At 31.3% G+C, this 19,394-nt stretch overlaps 3 protein-coding genes across 4 annotated transcripts; 1 reads left to right on the forward strand and 2 right to left on the reverse strand.

Annotated features, from left to right (window-relative positions):
• On the reverse strand, window positions 507–15,023 carry LOC109331794 (aspartic proteinase CDR1-like). Of its 2 annotated transcripts, XM_019566512.1 has the most exons (5): window positions 14,619–14,952; window positions 14,469–14,548; window positions 13,806–13,881; window positions 13,245–13,361; window positions 12,682–13,145 (listed from the first exon to the last, which is right to left on the reverse strand). In XM_019566512.1, the coding sequence occupies exons 1-5, from the start codon at window positions 14,904–14,906 to the stop codon at window positions 12,999–13,001; spliced, it is 708 nt and encodes a 235-aa protein (XP_019422057.1). In that variant the 5' UTR covers window positions 14,907–14,952; the 3' UTR covers window positions 12,682–12,998. The 2 variants fall into 2 exon arrangements, with proteins under 2 accessions (XP_019422058.1, XP_019422057.1); XM_019566513.1 differs by lacking the exons at window positions 12,682–13,145; window positions 13,245–13,361; window positions 13,806–13,881; window positions 14,469–14,548 and adding an exon at window positions 507–1,251 and having other exon boundaries at window positions 14,827–15,023.
• On the forward strand, window positions 7,630–12,347 carry LOC109331795. The gene is made up of 2 exons (XM_019566515.1): window positions 7,630–7,786; window positions 11,788–12,347. The coding sequence occupies exons 1-2, from the start codon at window positions 7,713–7,715 to the stop codon at window positions 12,068–12,070; spliced, it is 357 nt and encodes a 118-aa protein (XP_019422060.1). The 5' UTR covers window positions 7,630–7,712; the 3' UTR covers window positions 12,071–12,347.
• LOC109330647 (pentatricopeptide repeat-containing protein At1g71420) lies at window positions 15,903–18,242 on the reverse strand. The gene has a single exon (XM_019564900.1). It carries the CDS (start codon window positions 18,197–18,199, stop codon window positions 15,941–15,943), a length of 2,259 nt encoding a protein of 752 aa, XP_019420445.1. The 5' UTR covers window positions 18,200–18,242; the 3' UTR covers window positions 15,903–15,940.

Raw genomic sequence — 19,394 nt, forward strand, 5'->3', positions numbered from 1 at the left:
TAAGAATGGAATGTCCTTCATAAAGACATACATGCCTCTTAAAAGGGGTAAGTAAGCATTATTCATAAAATTGTTCACTTTTGGAAAAAAATGATGTCTTTTATTTACTTTTATTTCTTCATTTTTTCAATAGCTAAAGTAAAAAATTATGATTGTAGACAGGATATAATATACGTAGATATAATATTTACTCTTATTTTATGTTTTAATTTATGAAATTGATCTTTTAAAAACATTTAATATAGTAGGATATTTTGATAATTTTGACATGTAATTCTAGGATATAGATTGGAGACCGGTAATTAATTTAAATTGTTTTCTCTAATTTTGAAATTTTAATAATACATTTAATTCCGAATAATTTATAGATATATTTAAATATAAATAAATCCTAAATCAACTCCCGTTGTCCATGATGTTTATTTTGTTTCCCACAAGTATCTTTGTACTAGATACAATCATGTGCGAGTCGAGAACACAACTTTTTATGTCATTTGCTTGTGAATGAAGCAACATAAATGAACTGTGTATCTTGAGAGAAAATTAAAACTTTTGGAGATTTTGTCTTGAAGCAAAAGCCATAATTCATTAATGAATCATGATCAACACTCTGTAATGCTTATACCTTTAGCAAAACACTATTGTTTGGTGCAATCTACAGGCTTAAAAGACACTATTTGTCTTTCTAGATCAAAACCAATCAAGTAATTTGATTGTGCGAAGTTACCATAAATTCCACCATCACTACTTGTATTGGTTAGTCCCAAACATAAAACACCATCTTTTGGTGGAATAAAGGTTTGAGTTGATGTTAATTGCACATCAGCACCTTCAAAATGTGCTATTAACAGAGGAACCTCTTCTATAATTGTTGTTCTATAACAAAGTTGTGAACCCAAATCTTGGTCATTTTCAATTGGCTCCAATGCAACTTGATTCCTTACCTCATTCACTACTTTGTCATATAATTGTTGTGGTAAAATAGTTGGTGGGGTCCCTGAATCAATAAAAATGTTACCTTTTTCAACACCCTTTGAAGAAATATTAAAGGGTATATATGTATCTCCAACACTAATACCTAGTAAGGTTACAAAATAAGGAGTATTATCTTCTTTTATAACCAAAGGTGTAGAAACAACACCATCCCCTAACACATCACTTCCATCACCAAAACTCATTTTACTAGAAATACTAATATCACTATGGAATGGGACCAAACATTGAGAAAATTTCTTGCTTCCAAATGAAGAACCTATTTGAGAAATAAGTGACATTGGTCCTCCTCCAATACCTATTATACCCATCTCATGATCATTGAAACTTCCTATGTTGTTATGTCCACAACCAAAAACAATGCCTTCAAGTGAAACAGGTTCACCTATAGTTGAAGTTAAGGTGATTGTTTCTTGTGCTAAAACACCTTGTGTCATTGAAGCACTTGCATAAGCATAAGTGTAATTGCAATGATTCTGAAGGGAACATAAAGTTGTGTCAAGGTTATGACATTTCTCTGATTCACAAGACATGTTACTATAAGTTGAAGATAATTGTGGATCAAACAAGGGGTTAAGTTGCTTATAACAATTGTTACATGGTACACATTGTGTCCATATAAGGTCACTGCCAGTGTCTAAAACACCATAAAAATTTATTGGTGGGGTTCCAATAGATAGCTCCATAAGATAATGACCCAGATAAGCATTTGTTTGAGATTGTGGAGTATATGAATATAATGATCTCATGAAATGTGAAGTGGTAGGTCTAGGTGAGTTTTTGTGAATTAGTTTCACACTGAACCCTCTCTTTGTGACTTCACTAGCTGAGAAATGTAGTAGAAGATGAATGGAGACAAAGATTATTAGAAAACATAGTGATAGATGAAATGTTATAGGATAATAATACATTCTTGTTTATAAGAGGGGAAACAAGAGAAGCTAGAAATTAAAGATGAGATAATTTTGTTAGTGTTATATGGTTTTTATATGTGTGTTGTTGTGTAACTTGTAAGCAAATGAAAATAATAAGAGAATGTGGATGGCCTAACATAAAGGTGGTAGGTTTATAGTGGTTAGTGAAATAGTCATAACAACATTATATGTGTCCAAAATGATTTCATTCTCTTTTAATCAAAACATAATAACAAGAATCAATATTTGATTTCATGTTCATCAATTCTATACCAAGTGGTCACCAAAACTCAAACAAAAATCAATAACCATGTACTAAAAAAAACTAGTTCACCAAAAATATGTCAAGAATCAACTTATATATCTTATATACTATCAAGTATATTTCTTCAGTTTTATTGGGTAAAAAACTAATCTTTTTTGGGTATGTGACTGTCCCACTCCCAATTGTACATATATATCCCATTGACCTTAGGAAAATGGAAAGGTATTCTTTTAGTCTGGAGCACATCTATTATCCACTTTTTGTATTACTCTATGTACCATTACTTCTGATTTGTTGTAAGAACATTATTTAAGTTAAAATTGTAGTTATTATATATTTTTCTGGCCGATTAAATCTCGTGGGAGTAGATGTGGATCCCTTTTAGTCCGGTATCCAAACTTTGAAGGCTTCAATGGTGAGGGAATTTAGCTTAGCATTATTAGCTTGCAGGCCTTATGTGATGCTTTTTAAATTCTAACTCTTAGGCCTTTCCTCCACGGAATAGTTCATTCTGACTTTTCATTACAATATTTGCTAACTAACCTTTACTCTTTGGGTTGTAGTTTCCAAATCAATATTCTTAATTAATCTAATAATTCATTGTGAGGCTAATATGTGTTGTTGTTAGTGGAAAGAGTTCAACACTTAAGTTTGTGATTTTGAGTCTATTTCAAAGGATTATATTCAAATATAGTCTCATTAACCCATTAAAAAAGTGTATTATAAATGAGTGAGTGAAATGAAAAAGAAAGTGTTATTTCTCCTAAAGTAACTACTTTAGCAACCACCACTCTTAATATATTTATCCTCATAGATTATTTATTATTCACACTTTAATCACGAGTAATAATATGAATAGTAAATAATATATTGATCATATAAAATGAGGAATGATTCATTTACTTCTCATTATCTCAATTAGTGAGTAGATCTAAATTATTAGATATCTATAGAATTGATGGCTAAGATAAGGAATAAATTTAAAAACTTATTATTGAATTAAGTGGATCTCACTAGTATAAAATTGTTGATACTAATATTAAATTATGATTGCTTTTTAATATTTAAAGGAAGGTTTATTGATGGCAATGCAATGGTGGTGTCCTGAGTCGTGGGACATGCACTTTGCATGAGTCACCTATGAGGAGGGAGGTTCATGCATGATGAGATCATTTATATTCAATATTGTCTCATTCTTTATCTTAAGTTAATTATATATTGATATATAAATAAAAATTAAAAACAAAAAGGATAACACTTTAATTAATTTGAGATATGAAATAAGACATCATTTGAGACATATGATCTTTATCTTGTTAACGTCTATCTCAACGCAACAGAATATGAGAATATCCCTTTCCTCATTCCGTGTTTTCTACGTGTATTATTTCCAAATGCTTTGTTTTTCTTTCCTTTTTTTTTCTTGACCAAATAATGGATTAAAATATACAAAGACATTGCATCATTTCCCTCTAAAATTTCAAGAACAAAAATTAACGTTTATTCCATTCAAACGGTGACATTTTTTGATATGTAGTATAAGAAGATACTCTAATGAGCTTGTCTCTAGGTATAACACTTATTTAATCCTTGAGTTTTTTTATCAAAAGATTTTTAGTAGCGTCATGGCAGTAAGAATTGGGTTATCAAAAACTTTTGATTTGATTTTCTAAATGGTGCAGGTACATGTAGATGTTTCCGGCTCGGACATAATTGCCTCCAGTGCGATGATATATGTGAGAAACAAAAAAAATTCAACATTTTTTTACCACCTATTTGTTTCCTGAATCGTGGATCTAACTCTTTAAAATAATTTGTTTGAAGTACTAAAGCCATCATTTACTATTTTAACGGGAAGATAATTGAAGCTTGTAAATGGGTATGTAGCTTATTAAATTAAAATTGTTTAGTAAGACATTTTTTTTTTGTAAAATCAAGGATATACTATATGAGTAAAGAACTAAACTCTTTTGTTCGAACCATTAACATTTTGACATCTAACAATACCTTATATAACTAGACCAACACTTTATTGATGGTAAAACAAACTTTGTAAGTAGACCGAACTTGAAAATTGACTAAAAAATATATACAATATTTATTTAGTTATTTATTAATTAAATAGTTAATAATTAGAGTAATCAAATACATATATAATTTAAAATTTATTTTTTATTTATAATTGGATATGCAACATTTCCTTTAAAAATATTATTAAGTTGCACAAGTTTATACTATTTTTCACTTGTTGAGACTATATGTCATTCAAAAAATATAATATAAATTTTTTATTCATTAATCTAATAATTAAATACAATAAGAATTTATGCATGCCAAAAAATTTAATGTGAAAATAATTTATACATCAAAAAATAATAAGGTTTTTTAGTTGTAGGTAACAGAGTAATTTATAAAATCTTGCAAGGTAAAAATGGAAAACAAATTACCAAAAGTTACTTTTACTTTCTAAATGCTAATTTAAATAGTTTTTTGAAGTGTAACTTATAAAAACTGCAAACATTATTTTTTTGAAAGTTACAAGTTTCTTTCCATTTTATTTATGGAACATCTATAATAATTTGATTGAATCAGAAAGCTACAAACTACATAAAATCCAATAAACTCTTATTGCCAACAGTACCTAAGTGAATTTGGTTCGTTCATATAGAAGATATTATGCTGGTGAGTATTTACTAAAGAAAAAAAATAAACATAATATTTAAAATGGATATTATATAAATTTCTAAAAAAATAAAGTAAACATTTTTAAATTGCACAAATCATAGTCATGATACAGTCACATAGATTGAATTAAGAACAATTGTTAAGTTAATTCATTAATTAAGTTAATAAATGTAAGTTTCTCTTTTTATTTAATCGTTAATAATAATTACCACATAAATAATAAAAGCAATTTAAATTTTCTACACCTTTAATGTGTAAACTATTTGTTGTAATAAATAATTAAAAAAGAGTGTGTTTGTACTAGGGATGAGCATGAGACAGGTTAAGACGAGTTAATCATATCTCTCATTCGTCCCTAAATTTTGTTTGGGTAAATTTTTGAATGCGAACTCGTCCCTAATTAGGATGAGACACATGAAGGACGATCAAAAATAAGATGAGTCAAGATAGGGACGAGTCCGAGTTGGAAAAGGACAAAATGACAAACGTAGATTTTTTTCTTAAATATTTAAGCATGCACAATCAAAATAAGATGAGTCAAGATAGGGACGAGTCCGAGTTGAAAAATGATAAAATTATCACAATCAGTATATAAACTCAACTAAAATCTGCATCCCACATGCATCAGTATATAAACTACAAAGTGTAAATTGCATATTCAAATTAAAAACTATCACAATCGCGTGACTAAAAATTATAAAAGACATTGAAAATTTTAAAACAATTTAAACTGTCAAGTGTCAACATAAGTTGAAGTGTTTTTGTAAATGATAAAAAAACACATGAGAAGTGAAATGACAACATGTTAATACTTAAAAGTTCATACAAAAGTGAATACAGTAACTAGCTATTAACTGAAAAATGAAACTTAAATTGGAGTTCACACAAAATACACAAAAATTAAAAATTAATTTGTTTTCTATCAATCAAGATTTATGGGCTTGTAAGTATTTGAGTTATGTGGGATAAACATAATGAATACTGATAGGTACTTATTCAACTATTATTGATATATAACTATAATGGACGAGTCACGTGACTTGGACATAGACCTGAATCCGTCCTTTTTTGACGACGTGTCTGTCCCTTTTAATCGGGTCTGTCCATTTTAATCGAGCATGTCCATTTTAATCGAATTTGTCCTTTTTTTTATTTATTTGGACGGATCAGACCCATCCCTAAGTCATCTAATTAAGACGAGTCTACAGGTCGGGTTAGATCTTGCTTACACCTAGTTTGTACCTTATAGTATTTTCATTTGAGAATACTAATTACTTTCTTATTTGAGTGTTGTATATTCTTTTACATGTTATTACACATTTTTATACATTCAGAATAACATCTATCTTTTATTCACAATAGAAAACATTATATATATTTTTATTTGGAATCTACAACTTACTTTATACCTTTGTATTTTATACAACAAACAATTTCTCAATTCTCCTTTCTACACCTTTACGACTAACATTTTATTGTTAAATGAATATATATAAAAATGTTGAAATATCAATAAGAAATAAGAATGAAATAACAAACAAGTGAGGATGCAATATTGTTATTTGAATAAGAATATGATAAGAATTGATGGATAAAGATACCATTAATATAAGAGAATAATATATATTTTCATACTAAAAGATAAGTTATCTCATTTATCTATTAAAATTATTATATATATATATATATATATTTATATATATATTATTTTTTTAGTTTTAAGCAGTGTTGTGAAACCCGAGCCGGACGTCAAACCGGCAGAGGTTCCGTATTAGGTTTAATCGGTTTAAACGGTTAAACCGTCCGGTCTGACCGGGTGATTTCATACATAATTAATAATTTTTATTTATAAATATATAGTTATATATAAATGTAAAACTTTATATAATTAATAATCATGTATAATTATATTGAAATAATACATCTTTATCTTTTTTTGGACCGTAGTAAAACAAAATATTGAAACATTGTCCCATTTTTTTATTATTTTTAAGTTAGCCGTACGGTTTACTTCCCGGATTAATCAGGTTTAACCGGGTTTAACATGGTCAGACCGGATTTTTTCCGGTTCAAAGCGGTCTAACTCTCATTTGGTTAAGACGGCGAACCATGACCGTTTTCAAGTCCGGTCAGCGGTCAGACCGATCGGACTGTCCGGTCCGGTCCGGTTCTAACAACACCGGTTTTTAGTCACATAACTTCCAGAATATTAGGAGATACTTTTAATGGAACTTAAATCCTTTATAGCAACCAACGGGCGTTGGTTCAAGTGGTACATGCTTGATTCCCCTTAAGCAAGAACCTGAGTTCGAGTCTTGTGGATGGAAAAAATGCTCGTTGGGAGAGTTAGTCTCACTTACCTGTGGATGTTCCCGGCTCGGACAGGATTGCCTCCAGTGCGAGGATACGTGTGGGAAACTAAAAAAAAAATCCTTTATAGCAAAAGTTTTTTATACTTCTATACCAACTTAATAAAATTTTAGCTATTAATAAATAACATATCTCATTTAATTTCTCGATAATTGTTACAATAACACATTTAAATATTTGATAAAATATTATTGACTTAATATAGAAATATAATGTTTTTTTATTATACATGATTTGGATTCTTACTGATTAAATAGTGAGGAAGTAAGTATTTGTTTAGGAAACGGTGGGCGTGAAGAAGTACGTAGTGGCTTTATGGTGATCCAATCGTACACGTCAGCACCCATCTCTATATTTGTTTTTTTATTTCTTTTCTTTTTCTATATAAATAAATCAATATCATTTCAAACTTGTTCATTCTTCATTCTTCATTCTTCTTTCTCACTCTCACTCTCTTCCGATTTTGGTTGAGATTACTGTATTGTATGGCCGCTAATTCGAGCATCACCACCTTGGGCAAGCGCGTCGCCACTCGCATCGTTTCAAAATCCAATTCCAGGTCCTCTTTTCCTTTTCTTCCATATAAATCATTCTATAACTTACAACTCAACATTTCAAAATTCATTGAATTACACTGTCAAATGTTGTCATCAATTTGAGTTATTGATGGAAGTGTACATATAATAATAGACATTAAAAGAGGGTCAATATATATACATTAATAGTGTATGAGTTTTGTACACTGTTCTTTAATTATCATTGTTTCCTTGTTTGTTCATTTCTATGGCAACTTTTTGTTTCAACTCTCTCCTGTATTTTCCCTTCAATTAAGCAGCACCTTCTTTTCCTCTCTCTTTTTGGTATCATTTTGATGCAGATAGGGCTTCTATACTGGATTTGTTTCTGCGTCACATCTACTGCCGAATCTTTCTTTCCCATACCTTATCCAATTACTTTTTTCTAAGTAGTACATTTGTTTGAAAGTCAATAATAATTAATATATGAATGATCAAGATTTGCTGAGAGTATAAAAAATACTTATTTTTGTCAGGATTTGTTTGAAAGTCAATAATAATTAACATATGAATGATCAATGTATACATATTAAATCTTTATTTTTATATTTGTTAAATAAATTAATTTATATAAAAAAGCTTATAGAAAATTAATGAAAAGTTATGTTCATCTTTTACCACTTGATTTATTTTTCACTTTATATAATCATTATGTTAAAAGACAATCTATAGCAAACATGTTCATGTATTTTATACTTTTTGCCAGGATTATTAAATCTGTACTTATAATCATAACGGTTAAGTTAATGATATAATATCTAATTAAACTACATATCAATGATGTTATATATACATATATAATATATTAATATTAATATTAAAAAATCAATAATTTTTTTATTTTAAATAAACATTGGCCGGTATAGTCAGTATGTCTGGTACGGTTCAATTGAAAACCAACTAGTATGACTAGTACAGTTCAATTGAAAATCAACCGGTATGACTTGTTTGGACCGATTTTAGTTAATATGATTACATGACTAATATAATTAGTGTACTGTATTGATATTTGGATCAATTTATTGGTTAAACCGGCTACAACGAATCAGTTTTTACAACGCCTTTTGCCGAAGCCAACACCGATTCCTTCTGGTTTTTTGTGTTGGGTATTGATTTAAAAAATAAGAGAAGGGATAAACTCCTCTAATGTGTATAAACATTAAGGTCTAGTACATAAATTTAGATAAAAAATTATTATGTGATTTTGACCATTTCAATATTCTATATTATACACATTAAAGAACTCATATATACGCATTTTGCATTCTAGAATGTAATGTACATCAATATCATTTTATGCTATGATTTTTATTGATAAATGAATATAATAATCTAAATTAAATTAAACGTATATTGGAAACACTATCCCAAAACAAATGGTGATTAAGAAGAAAATACTTCAAAAGTAAAAAAAATAAATAATATAATACAACACTTTTATTTTATAATTACAATGAGTTAATATTTTTATTTGTAAAAGTACATATCATATCCTCTCCATCATCTATGGAGATCTCCCGTACCCAATCAAAATGTGTCAATTAATTAAGAAAGGAAAATATAAAAAACATAAATTAATATTTTATATTATTTTGAGAAAAACTATTGGTTAGAAACATGAAGACATGATTTTTTTGGGACATAGGATCCTTGTCCTTCAGGAAGACTAAGCAATTATTAACATGTGTGCTCATTAGGTTGGAGTTGTAGATAGTGATCAAAAGTATTTATTTTTTAATTAATATCTATTTTAAGTTGATCTTATAATTTTTCCCTTTTATTTTTAAAACAGTATTTTTTTAATAATAGTATAGTTTAATGAAATCATGTTAGATCTTCCTTTGGAAAAGAGTGTAGTCATCAAACAAATAAAAAAGAAGAAGAGCATAGTTCAAAGTTAAAAAAAATAACGGCATATATCTTATTCGTGGATAGCTTTTATCTTTACATGAGTGTACATAAAGTTTGATTTAACACAAAGGAAAATATATAGCATCCACTCCACTCCTTATAGGAGAAGAAAAACAAACTAAATATTGGGATAGTTGTTTTCCTCTTCATCCCATCACGTCCCTTTCCACTTATACATTATGATCTAATCATGATAGGATCTAAATATGATCGAGTCTCGTTGGATTCAGTGTCGGGTTTGAGTTTAAAGATTAGATCTGATCAATATTCAGGGTCGGGTATGGATTTATATGACCTGTCCTATAGTAACTCACCCATCAATGTTTATTTGTATGTATCTCTATTCAAATATGAAGAAAATAATATAACATTTTTTATTGAAAATATCATTGATTCTTTAATTTTTGCATCATATTAATAGGTTAACAATGAATCGAACCAACTCGGTATTTGTTCAAAACTCGACTTGTTATTTAGCTCAAGAAACTTGGTTCATGAATCAAATGAGTCGAATTTGAACTAAAAATTGAATTCGTTAAATAAATAAGTCGAACTTGAGTTGGATATAATTCATATATATATATATATATATATATATATTTCTTTTATAAACTGGATATATTTTTAAATCTATAGATTGGTTATTTTGATACTTAGAAGTATGAGAGGTTTTGTCAACATGGAATTTGGAGACGAAAAAATATAGGATAACACAATAGTGGGAACCATATTAGAGACATGTCTATATTTATGAGTGTTTTTTCCTCCCTAGATTTGATCCTTAAACAATATGTCCCACCATATCCGGTGCATGTTCAAGTTGTTGTATTCGCTACCCTTCCATGCTCTACACTTTTTTGAGGTGATGCATATAAAACAAACGCGTGTTCCATGCTCTGGACATATTTGTTTTTGTCTATATGTTTTGATGTGTTTGTTTTCAACATAGTTTTCGTCATATACTTGTTTGTATCGAAATGTATGGGGTGGGGATAAGATGGTAATGACAGTATGCTATAAAATTATGAAAACATAACAATCTCATCGATATAAGACATGGACCATGCGTGCAGAATAATTAATCAATAAAAACGATTGTGATAGTCGGTCTGTGGTCCAATCCATATAGGATCATAATATACAAATCATATCATGTCATCTTCATCTTCACACTTAACCCAACCTATTTATCTATCGAGTAAATATATGTTGTCTCACTTCTTTATATCATTCTATATGCTAGGAGATATGTTAACCAGAAAAATATTTAATAATCATAATTTTAACTTAAATAATTTTTTTAACCAATTAAATATGGTGGTATATGGAGTAGTACAAAAAATGGGACAGTAAATATGCTCCCTATCTGCCACTTGCCTAACCCACCCATATTCACTGTTTTTCCTATAATCTTTTATTAAAATCTTTAGTTACCGTTTAGCAAGTATTACATGAATTTTATTAAATTCAATTTTGAACTATTCATTTACAATTGGTAATTAAGTTTTGTTGATGAAATCATTCTCCGAGGAAAATGTTTCACCTATATCAAAAAATTTCTTTTGAGAGAATAAAGTATCTCTTAATATAATGAGATAAATTATATCCTTCAGCTTTCAAAATATTGATATATGTCATATTTAATCATTTTCTATAAAAAATAAACTAAAACTAAATAAAGCAGTACACGTGTCATAATTTTAATGGCTGAAGGAGACAAGTTATTTCTTGGTACGAGGAAATATTTTATTCTCTTCATTTATTTTTGGAATGTGTCTACATAGATGATGACAATAAGAAATGAGTTTATAAACTCCTGGTATAAAGAGATAAATTATCTCTTACAACCACTTAAATCAAGAAATTTGTCCTATTTAATCATTTTCTGAAAAAATATTTCTAAAACTAAACAAAACAGTACATTTATCATACCTTTATTATCTGAACGAGATAAATTATCTCATAGTGTAAGGAGATATTTTATTCTCATATATAAATGTGTGTATTACAACATTAAAACATGATAATAATTTGATATTCAAAATAAGTGATTATTTGTTATGGGATAATACAGGAGGGCAGCATACAGTTCATTGTACGACAAGAACCCAGATGATCAGATCCACTCAGGCCCAGTCCCAGACGATGTGATCCATTCAACCAAATCTGGCAACTACTGGGCTCCACACCCACAAACTGGTATATTTGGGCCCCCTGGCGAGGCTACTCCTTCGGCTGGAGATCGAAGCTTCCACTCGACCTCCAGCGCAGATACTGCTGGCTCGGTGTTGGAGGTTAAGGCGTGGTTTCGACCCACCAGTCTTGAGGACTTGGAGAAGCCCAACACCATTGCATAGCCCCTCAAAACATCATATAAGCCTATGCTAGATATATATGTGTGAGACATAAATACATAAATAAATAAATAAAAACACTAGCCACCTAGTGAAAGTGGTGTGGCTATTGCTCTAGCTTGTGTGTATATAGTGTTAAGGTTAAAAGAGTGTGGAGTGGAGCTTTTATAATACATAAATAGCAAGTCATGAACTATGTTATTATTCATGTACGGTTCTTGCTTCTGTTTTCTTGCAACTTTAATATCAAATATATGGGCACGGTTGGGTTTATGCTGTTGACTATGATTTTCTTCTTAATTGCACGTTCATGAACATCATAGGTATACGATGTTTTTGCGGATGACATTCAATTGGTCTTTCTGGTTGGCTAGAAATGCGACCATTTTTAGGGATAAGGCTAATGATGAGGAACATATAATGAATTTGATTAAAGTTCTTAGCTAGTATTGGTTTAATGATATAAGGAGTTTCGGAATTTTATAAAAGTAAATATAAATGAATGATAGTTTATCAATTAGTCATGTAAAAAACTTGGGATACATGTCACCATTATGAGGAGTTGTAAATTGATTTTGCAGAAGGACTTATGATTTTTCAAATAGGGAAACAGATTTTGATCTAGATATTCCAAAGGACTTTATTTTGAACTTGTTATTTTGACATCCTTAACCAATACCTAAGCAGAAGGATTTCTTTAAGAAAAGCCATGTTCATGAAGGTTATTTGCACACTATTTATTACACCAACAGTTAAAATAATCCATGATCGAACACACAGCAAAATGAAGACATGCTATAGTCTTCATTAAACGCCCGAAAAACTAATGTAACAGCTTAATAGTACTGACAGCATCAGCCATGAAACTTGTGTAGTTGTGTGAACCTTCCCAGTTTTAGTTGACGATCTGCAAATGCATGCATCTCCTTATTTAGTGTTCGCTTCTTTCTTCGCCACCATCATCATCTAAATCTTCATTCAAGCGTTGGCGTAAAGGCTTTTGAGAATCATCCCAATCACTAACATTTCTTGACTGATCTTGGGCAGATAACAGATTCTTCTTTTCTTTTTTGCTTCCCTTAATTTCAATTTACAACAATTGAGATCCATGTTAGAGAGAAATACATAACTTAGTTACAATATGCTACTAATGTATGTTAAACACAGCAAAGAATACCTCATTGAAGATTTCTTGTTGCTGATTCAAATTGCCTTTCTTCCCAGTAATTGATGATGACTGATTCTTGAATAGTTGAAACCCCTGAATATCTCCATTTCTGATGCTTGCTTCCAGCTGCAATGCGAATTGTTCAATCAATACCAAAACAATAAGTGCTAAAATTTCAAGCTATCTGATACTTGAAATTTTCAAGTCTGATCATTAATTATGTACAAACAAAGTTTTAGGCAATATATTTGCTTAATCGAGGATCAAACGAATCAAATCAAACCTCTAGTTAGTAACAGCTAACAGCTAACACCAAACTTTTTACTACTATGTGAGTTTGACTCCATGGATTAAACGATGCCAAATTGTACTATCATAAATCATGTCTATACACAAACCATTTACATAAAAATCCTTAAAAGTTTCATGAATAGAATTTTTTTCCTGGGTCTCTTTTACCTCTACCAATTGGGCTACCCTCTATCTGATAAGCTCCGTACCGGAGATTCTAAACAGCTAACAGCAAAACCTGTAAATGGACACATCATGGAAGATTGAATAAGGTTGTACCTGAATGTGAACAATGCATAAGAGGATGCTAGCAATAGGCAACCAGCTTTCTTCAGGGGAGAGTGATAGATTTGTCCTGATTTGAATCATAATATCATTGTCAAGTACAAGTCACACACTACAATAATTCAAAGGCAAAGCAAACATCAAGATACAAAAGCCTGAAGTTATAAGATAATTATATCTATTTCACATTAATGTTGCAGTAATCAATAATTAGCACATGACTTATCTGTTAATATCAATCAGTCATGGACAAGTGAGAAATCACTATAAGTGGGTTTTTTTGTACTATCAAAGGTATCCTCTCACCCTTTTGGGTAAGGAACTAGTCTCCTTCGTTTCATGGCTGTCCCTCCCAACAAGTGTTGCTCACATAAATCGAACACTCGACCTCTTGGTCAGGTATCTAGCAGGGCCTTACAACACTATAAGTGGGTTTGACATTACATCTTCGCAATTGTACCCTGTCTTATATGGTCTCCCTTTTAAGACTAATTTCACTACATTGCTACTAGTGCAGATGGAAAATTGAAAGGAGTTTATGGTAAAAATGCAGGGTTATGTTGTTGCTATGACATTGAAACTAACATATATATTAAGAAAAATCAAAATGAATAATTAGGGAATGAGAACAAAAATCATGAAGAAGAAGAAAATAACCTGAGATAAGGAAGAAGATATACGATAGAGTAAACAGCATAACGACGATTACCAGTGTCGAACCACGCAAAAACCCAACTCTAAATGAAAATATATATATATATATATAAATAGAGAGATGAATAGAATGAAAAGGGAAAAGGGAAATACGAGCCAATTGAAGTAAGGGACGAAAGTGAGAATTGCCATAACAGCGAGCCTTGTATCGGTGGTGGAATCGTCATCATCATCATCTTCAACAACAGGGAAGATCAAAGAAGTGAGCATGCACGCGCCGATTGCAGCAGTGAAGGGAGCATCATCTATCAACACCGCTCTGCATTTTTGTGTGCTTTTCAATTTCAAAGAAGAAGAAGAAGAAGAAGAATTGATGAGAGAATGTTTAGGTTTGAAAAGAGGAAGGGGTGAAGAACATAAGAAAAGAGTAGAACAATTCATTTTCCCTAAATCAAAGTGCACAGAGTTGATAATGGGCTAAAAAGAGTTCTAAGGAGAACAAGACAAAGAAGAACAACACAAGTGCCCTTCATACCCCCTTCCAACACATCTTAGGTACTAGGTTTCTCTCTTTTTCTTTTCCACATTATCGACATATCATCTGCCATTTACACTGTCACTATATTATCTATTTTTCATTTTTAATTATGATTGACTTTTCACAAAAAGTAATCCAAATAAAGGATGGATGATACATTAATTGTGCATACTTCTTTACACTGGTTAATGCATCAATATTACACTTTTTATATATTTATGCGTTAATCATTAATGGTAAATGATACGTGGACATAATAAAAAATTTATGATGAATGATGAGACATTAATATTAAACTCATCATTTATTCACAATTACAAGATTTGGATTGTACTTTTCTCCTTCAAAATTTAATTATCATATTTATGAGTTTGGTATTAAAAAATAAGAATTCAAATTAGTCCTTAAAAATTATGATGTGAGTCAAAATAAATTTTAGATGTAAAATGTCCCTTTAAGTGATAAAAAAGGTAAAAATAGCTAATTTGATGAACAACCATTTTGGGTATATCATTTCCCCCATTTTTTTCTCTTCCTAAAAATACTCTTTTTAGTCCACTCTCATTTTAGGCTTTAATTTGAAAATTCAAGGTATTATTATTGTAGACTTAGTAAGGCTAAAATAGGTTATATGATGTTATATAAATTCAGGAGAAAAAAATCCAGACCAGGCCGATGCAAATGAACCAGTGTTGGACCTATTGGCCCAATTATAATTTTTATCTTATTATGTTTTTTTTGTTGCAATGGGACAAACTTCAAATCGAATCGGTGAAGCTTTATCGAAACCAATCGTAATCCTAGGCAAATCTCTGGTGCAAGGATACATGTGTGAAACAAAAAAAATATTGAAGTTGCAATTTCATATTCATAATTCTGAGTTTCATATTCATAATGCAGGTTGGGCATTTGTCATAGTGAGTCATATGAGGTAGTGTTACCAATAGTCATTACAAGAGCATGTTGCATTTTTGAAATGGTGAAACCTGTTTGAATCTCTCACAATAATCTCCTTCTCACATAGATATGATGCTAATTTCATGAAGTTATGGCAATCCACACAAATACGAATATTCTTCATTATTTTAATCACTTTACCACCATAACTCAATTTTCCTTCATTCATTATAGCAAATACCAGTGCCATCTTCTCACTGTGATGAAACAATTGGTCTTCTTTGTGCTCCTCTTCTGTATCATACAAAGCTAAGCTAACTTCTGGTGCATAACCAATCTCTTTCAATTGACCAATCAAAATTTCAAGCTTCCTTACTATGGCCTCCCTCTGTGGATGATGTTTACCACCAGAGCCGAACTCGTGAACCTGTTTTCCAATCTCAACCCAGCTTAATCCGGGTTCTTTTCTCACCTTTGACTCTCTCATTTCCTTCCTAATCTGGCCAGCTTCAATGAAACTCCCACTAGAGGAATATATGTTTGACATTTGTACATATCCCAACGATTTTTCAGGCTCCAACTCGTTAAATTTATCGGCCGCTAATTTCGCCAAGCGAGTCTCACCATGCTTGCGGCAAGATCCGAGTAACGAACTCCATATCACCGAATCTGGTTTCATTGGCATTTTATGTATCAACTCTTCAGCCTCAGATATCTTCCCAGCTCGTCCATAAAGGTCAACCATGCAGGCGTAGTGATCTAGTTGAGGAACAATACCGTGAGTATCAGGCATAGAGTTAAAAAATTTCGCACCTTGTTCAACAAGACCAGCATGACTACAAGCTGAAAGAAGCGCAACGAAAGTGGTAGAATCTGGACGGACATTCATTTGTTGGAAGAGATCCAATGCATCTTTAGCACGTCCATGTAAGGCATACGACTTCATCATCGAATTCCAAGAAACCAGATCACGGCAACCCATTTCATCAAAAACTTGTTCAGACAAAGCTAAGGAGCCACACCTTGCATAAGCATGAATCAAGGCATTTGAAAGAATTTTATCTTCCCGAAACCCCTTCTTAATTATTTGTGAGTGAACCGCAAGAGCATGCTGCTCAGTCACAAAGTATGCGCATGCTTTTAAGGCAATTGAGAATGTATGCCAATCTGGCACAAAATTCTCACGATGAAGCTGGCAGAAAAGGAGGAAAGCCTGCTCGGGATCACGTTCTGCGAACACAGTGATAATAGCAGTCCACGACACAATATCCCGTTTGCCACTTGTATCAAGGAAGAGCTTATAACAATCAGAAACATGTCCCCCAAGATTTGCATATGATTTTACCAATGCAGTTATCACTTCAACTTCTGAAATAAGACCACTCTTAATAATGAGGCAGTGCAGTTGAAAACAGCTCCTGAGATGTATATTAATGTCTTCAGAAGTATAATATTCATTCAAGGAACAGAGAATACTGAGTAATGTGGCACGGTCAAATCCGATACCATTGCAGTACATATGTGTGAACAAGTGAATGGCTCGATCTGCAAGTCCACGAAATTGAAAACCTGCAATCATTGAATTCCAAGATATAAGATTTCGGAACTCCATTAACTTGAACACAGTCCATGCATCACCCAATATATGATCATAACCCCCACCAGCACCCGAACACTTGCTGTACATTGTAATAAGAGCATTTGCAACATATACACTGGCATCCAAAGAAATTTTCAAAGCAACTGCATGCACCTGCATACCACATTTAATATCACGCTCCTCACACGCGCTAAGCAAACTCGCAAAAGCAAATTCGTTAGGACGCAACCGAGCAAACAAGCCAGAAAATAACGAGAAACACTCATTGATTAAGCCACATTGGGCATATCCAGAAATGAGTGCAGTCCAAGAAACAATATTTCTACGGGGCATTTGATCAAACAGGAAGCGAGCATAACCCAATTGGCCACACTTACAATACATGTTTATAATGTGATTAGCGAGAAAGATATCATTTTGAATTGTGGGGTGTGTTTGAAGTATGTAATGGTGCAAAGCCATGCCTTGTTGGATGCATTTTTTTTGGGCACATGCATGGAACAAAGTGGCATAGGCTTGAAGGAACAGAGAAGAGTGTGTAACATGTGTGTAAACAAGTGAAAGAGCTTCTTCAATGTTACCATGCTTAGAAAGTGCATATATGTTTCTAGCTACGGTTTCTGCATTTGAAGTACATAGAGTTCGAAAGAAACAACGTTTGGGGAAAACATAAAACATAAGCTTAGTGCAATATAGCATCGTGGGTTGTTCTGCATAGTTGCATATTGAATTTCAAACATTTAGATATTTTTTGGTTTCCTACATGTATCATCCAGGCAATCCTATCCGAGTCGGGAACATTCAATCCCCAGGTACATGGGACTAACTCTCGTGACAGATATTTTCTACCACTTGAATCAACGCCCCTTGATATAATAATACCTTTGAAAAAACTAGTCTTTTTGGTGGAGTGTAAATTATCTTAATTAACTTTTTCAAATAAATAATTGAAAACAAAAAGTAATTAAGTACATTGTTTTTCAGAATATTTATAACTAAATAAACATAACACACTTTTTAGTATTATTAGGACAATGGTATCAATAACATTGTTTTATATATTATGCCCCCTATAATCTATTCCATTATCTCTGTTGCATTCTTCCACTGCAAATTTACTTGGTGCACAGTGTACCTTTTAAATTTATTACTGCACTTTTTAAAAACTCAGCAAACTGATTACGAAATTTGTTATTTTCTTTTCCTAAAACAAACAAGACTCAGCAACCATGTGGAAATATTTATAAAATATACATCTTTTATTAATCTCGACAACTAAAATGGATTTTTAATTTTTTATATATATTTTTTTTAAATTTCTCACTACAAACTAGACAATGGGAGCAGAGTTTTTCCTTGAATTCATATTTTATTATACTAGGCACTTATATAGGAGTTATTCTTTTCCCCTAAACTTAAGTGGCCAACTTGAGTGGAGTTTCTTGGTTTTTTTTTTAAATTCCCTGAACTAAAATCTTTTTACTTGCTCCCATAATATCCCATTGTCTCTATGAATCAAACAAAACAGTTCATAAAGGATATAGAGCTAAACTCATGAAAAAGGGTATAGCCCATTTAGCTGCAAAAGCTTATGACTACCTCAATGTTCTTACCTCATCCAACATTTTTGCCAAATCATTTTGTGAAAAGTTCTCCTTTTTCATTCCATAGGGCAACTCTTGCATTCAAAACATATAATACTTTGTTCAGAAAGAAGAAGATCACCTATCCTAAAAAACGTTGTCTCTTTCCGTCTCCATCAAATTAAATTACACCAACTAACAATTCTGCTTTTATAATTTTTTATTTAACTAAATGACACATTGTAATTGGTGGGAAACACCATTGGGGACAGAAGATCTCCATTCGTTTATAAGATTTTTTACTCTTACAA

Source organism: Lupinus angustifolius, chromosome LG17 (assembly GCF_001865875.1).
Source record: "Lupinus angustifolius cultivar Tanjil chromosome LG17, LupAngTanjil_v1.0, whole genome shotgun sequence".
Lineage (NCBI taxonomy): Eukaryota > Viridiplantae > Streptophyta > Magnoliopsida > Fabales > Fabaceae > Lupinus > Lupinus angustifolius.

What these genes read in the sequence shown, in the direction of transcription:
- LOC109330647 (XM_019564900.1), bottom strand. Translation starts at nt 18,199, where the DNA reads ATGCTATATTGCACTAAGCTTATGTTTTATGTTTTCCCCAAACGTTGT.
- LOC109331794 (XM_019566512.1), bottom strand. Translation starts at nt 14,906, where the DNA reads ATGAATTGTTCTACTCTTTTCTTATGTTCTTCACCCCTTCCTCTTTTC. An exon ending in TATCTTCTTCCTTATCTCAG is followed by an intron (nt 13,882 to 14,468) that starts GTTATTTTCTTC and finishes GATTCAAATCAG; the next exon opens with GACAAATCTATCACTCTCCC. An exon ending in TATGCATTGTTCACATTCAG is followed by an intron (nt 13,362 to 13,805) that starts GTACAACCTTAT and finishes TTCGCATTGCAG; the next exon opens with CTGGAAGCAAGCATCAGAAA.
- LOC109331795 (XM_019566515.1), top strand. Translation starts at nt 7,713, where the DNA reads ATGGCCGCTAATTCGAGCATCACCACCTTGGGCAAGCGCGTCGCCACT. An exon ending in GTTTCAAAATCCAATTCCAG is followed by an intron (nt 7,787 to 11,787) that starts GTCCTCTTTTCC and finishes GGGATAATACAG; the next exon opens with GAGGGCAGCATACAGTTCAT.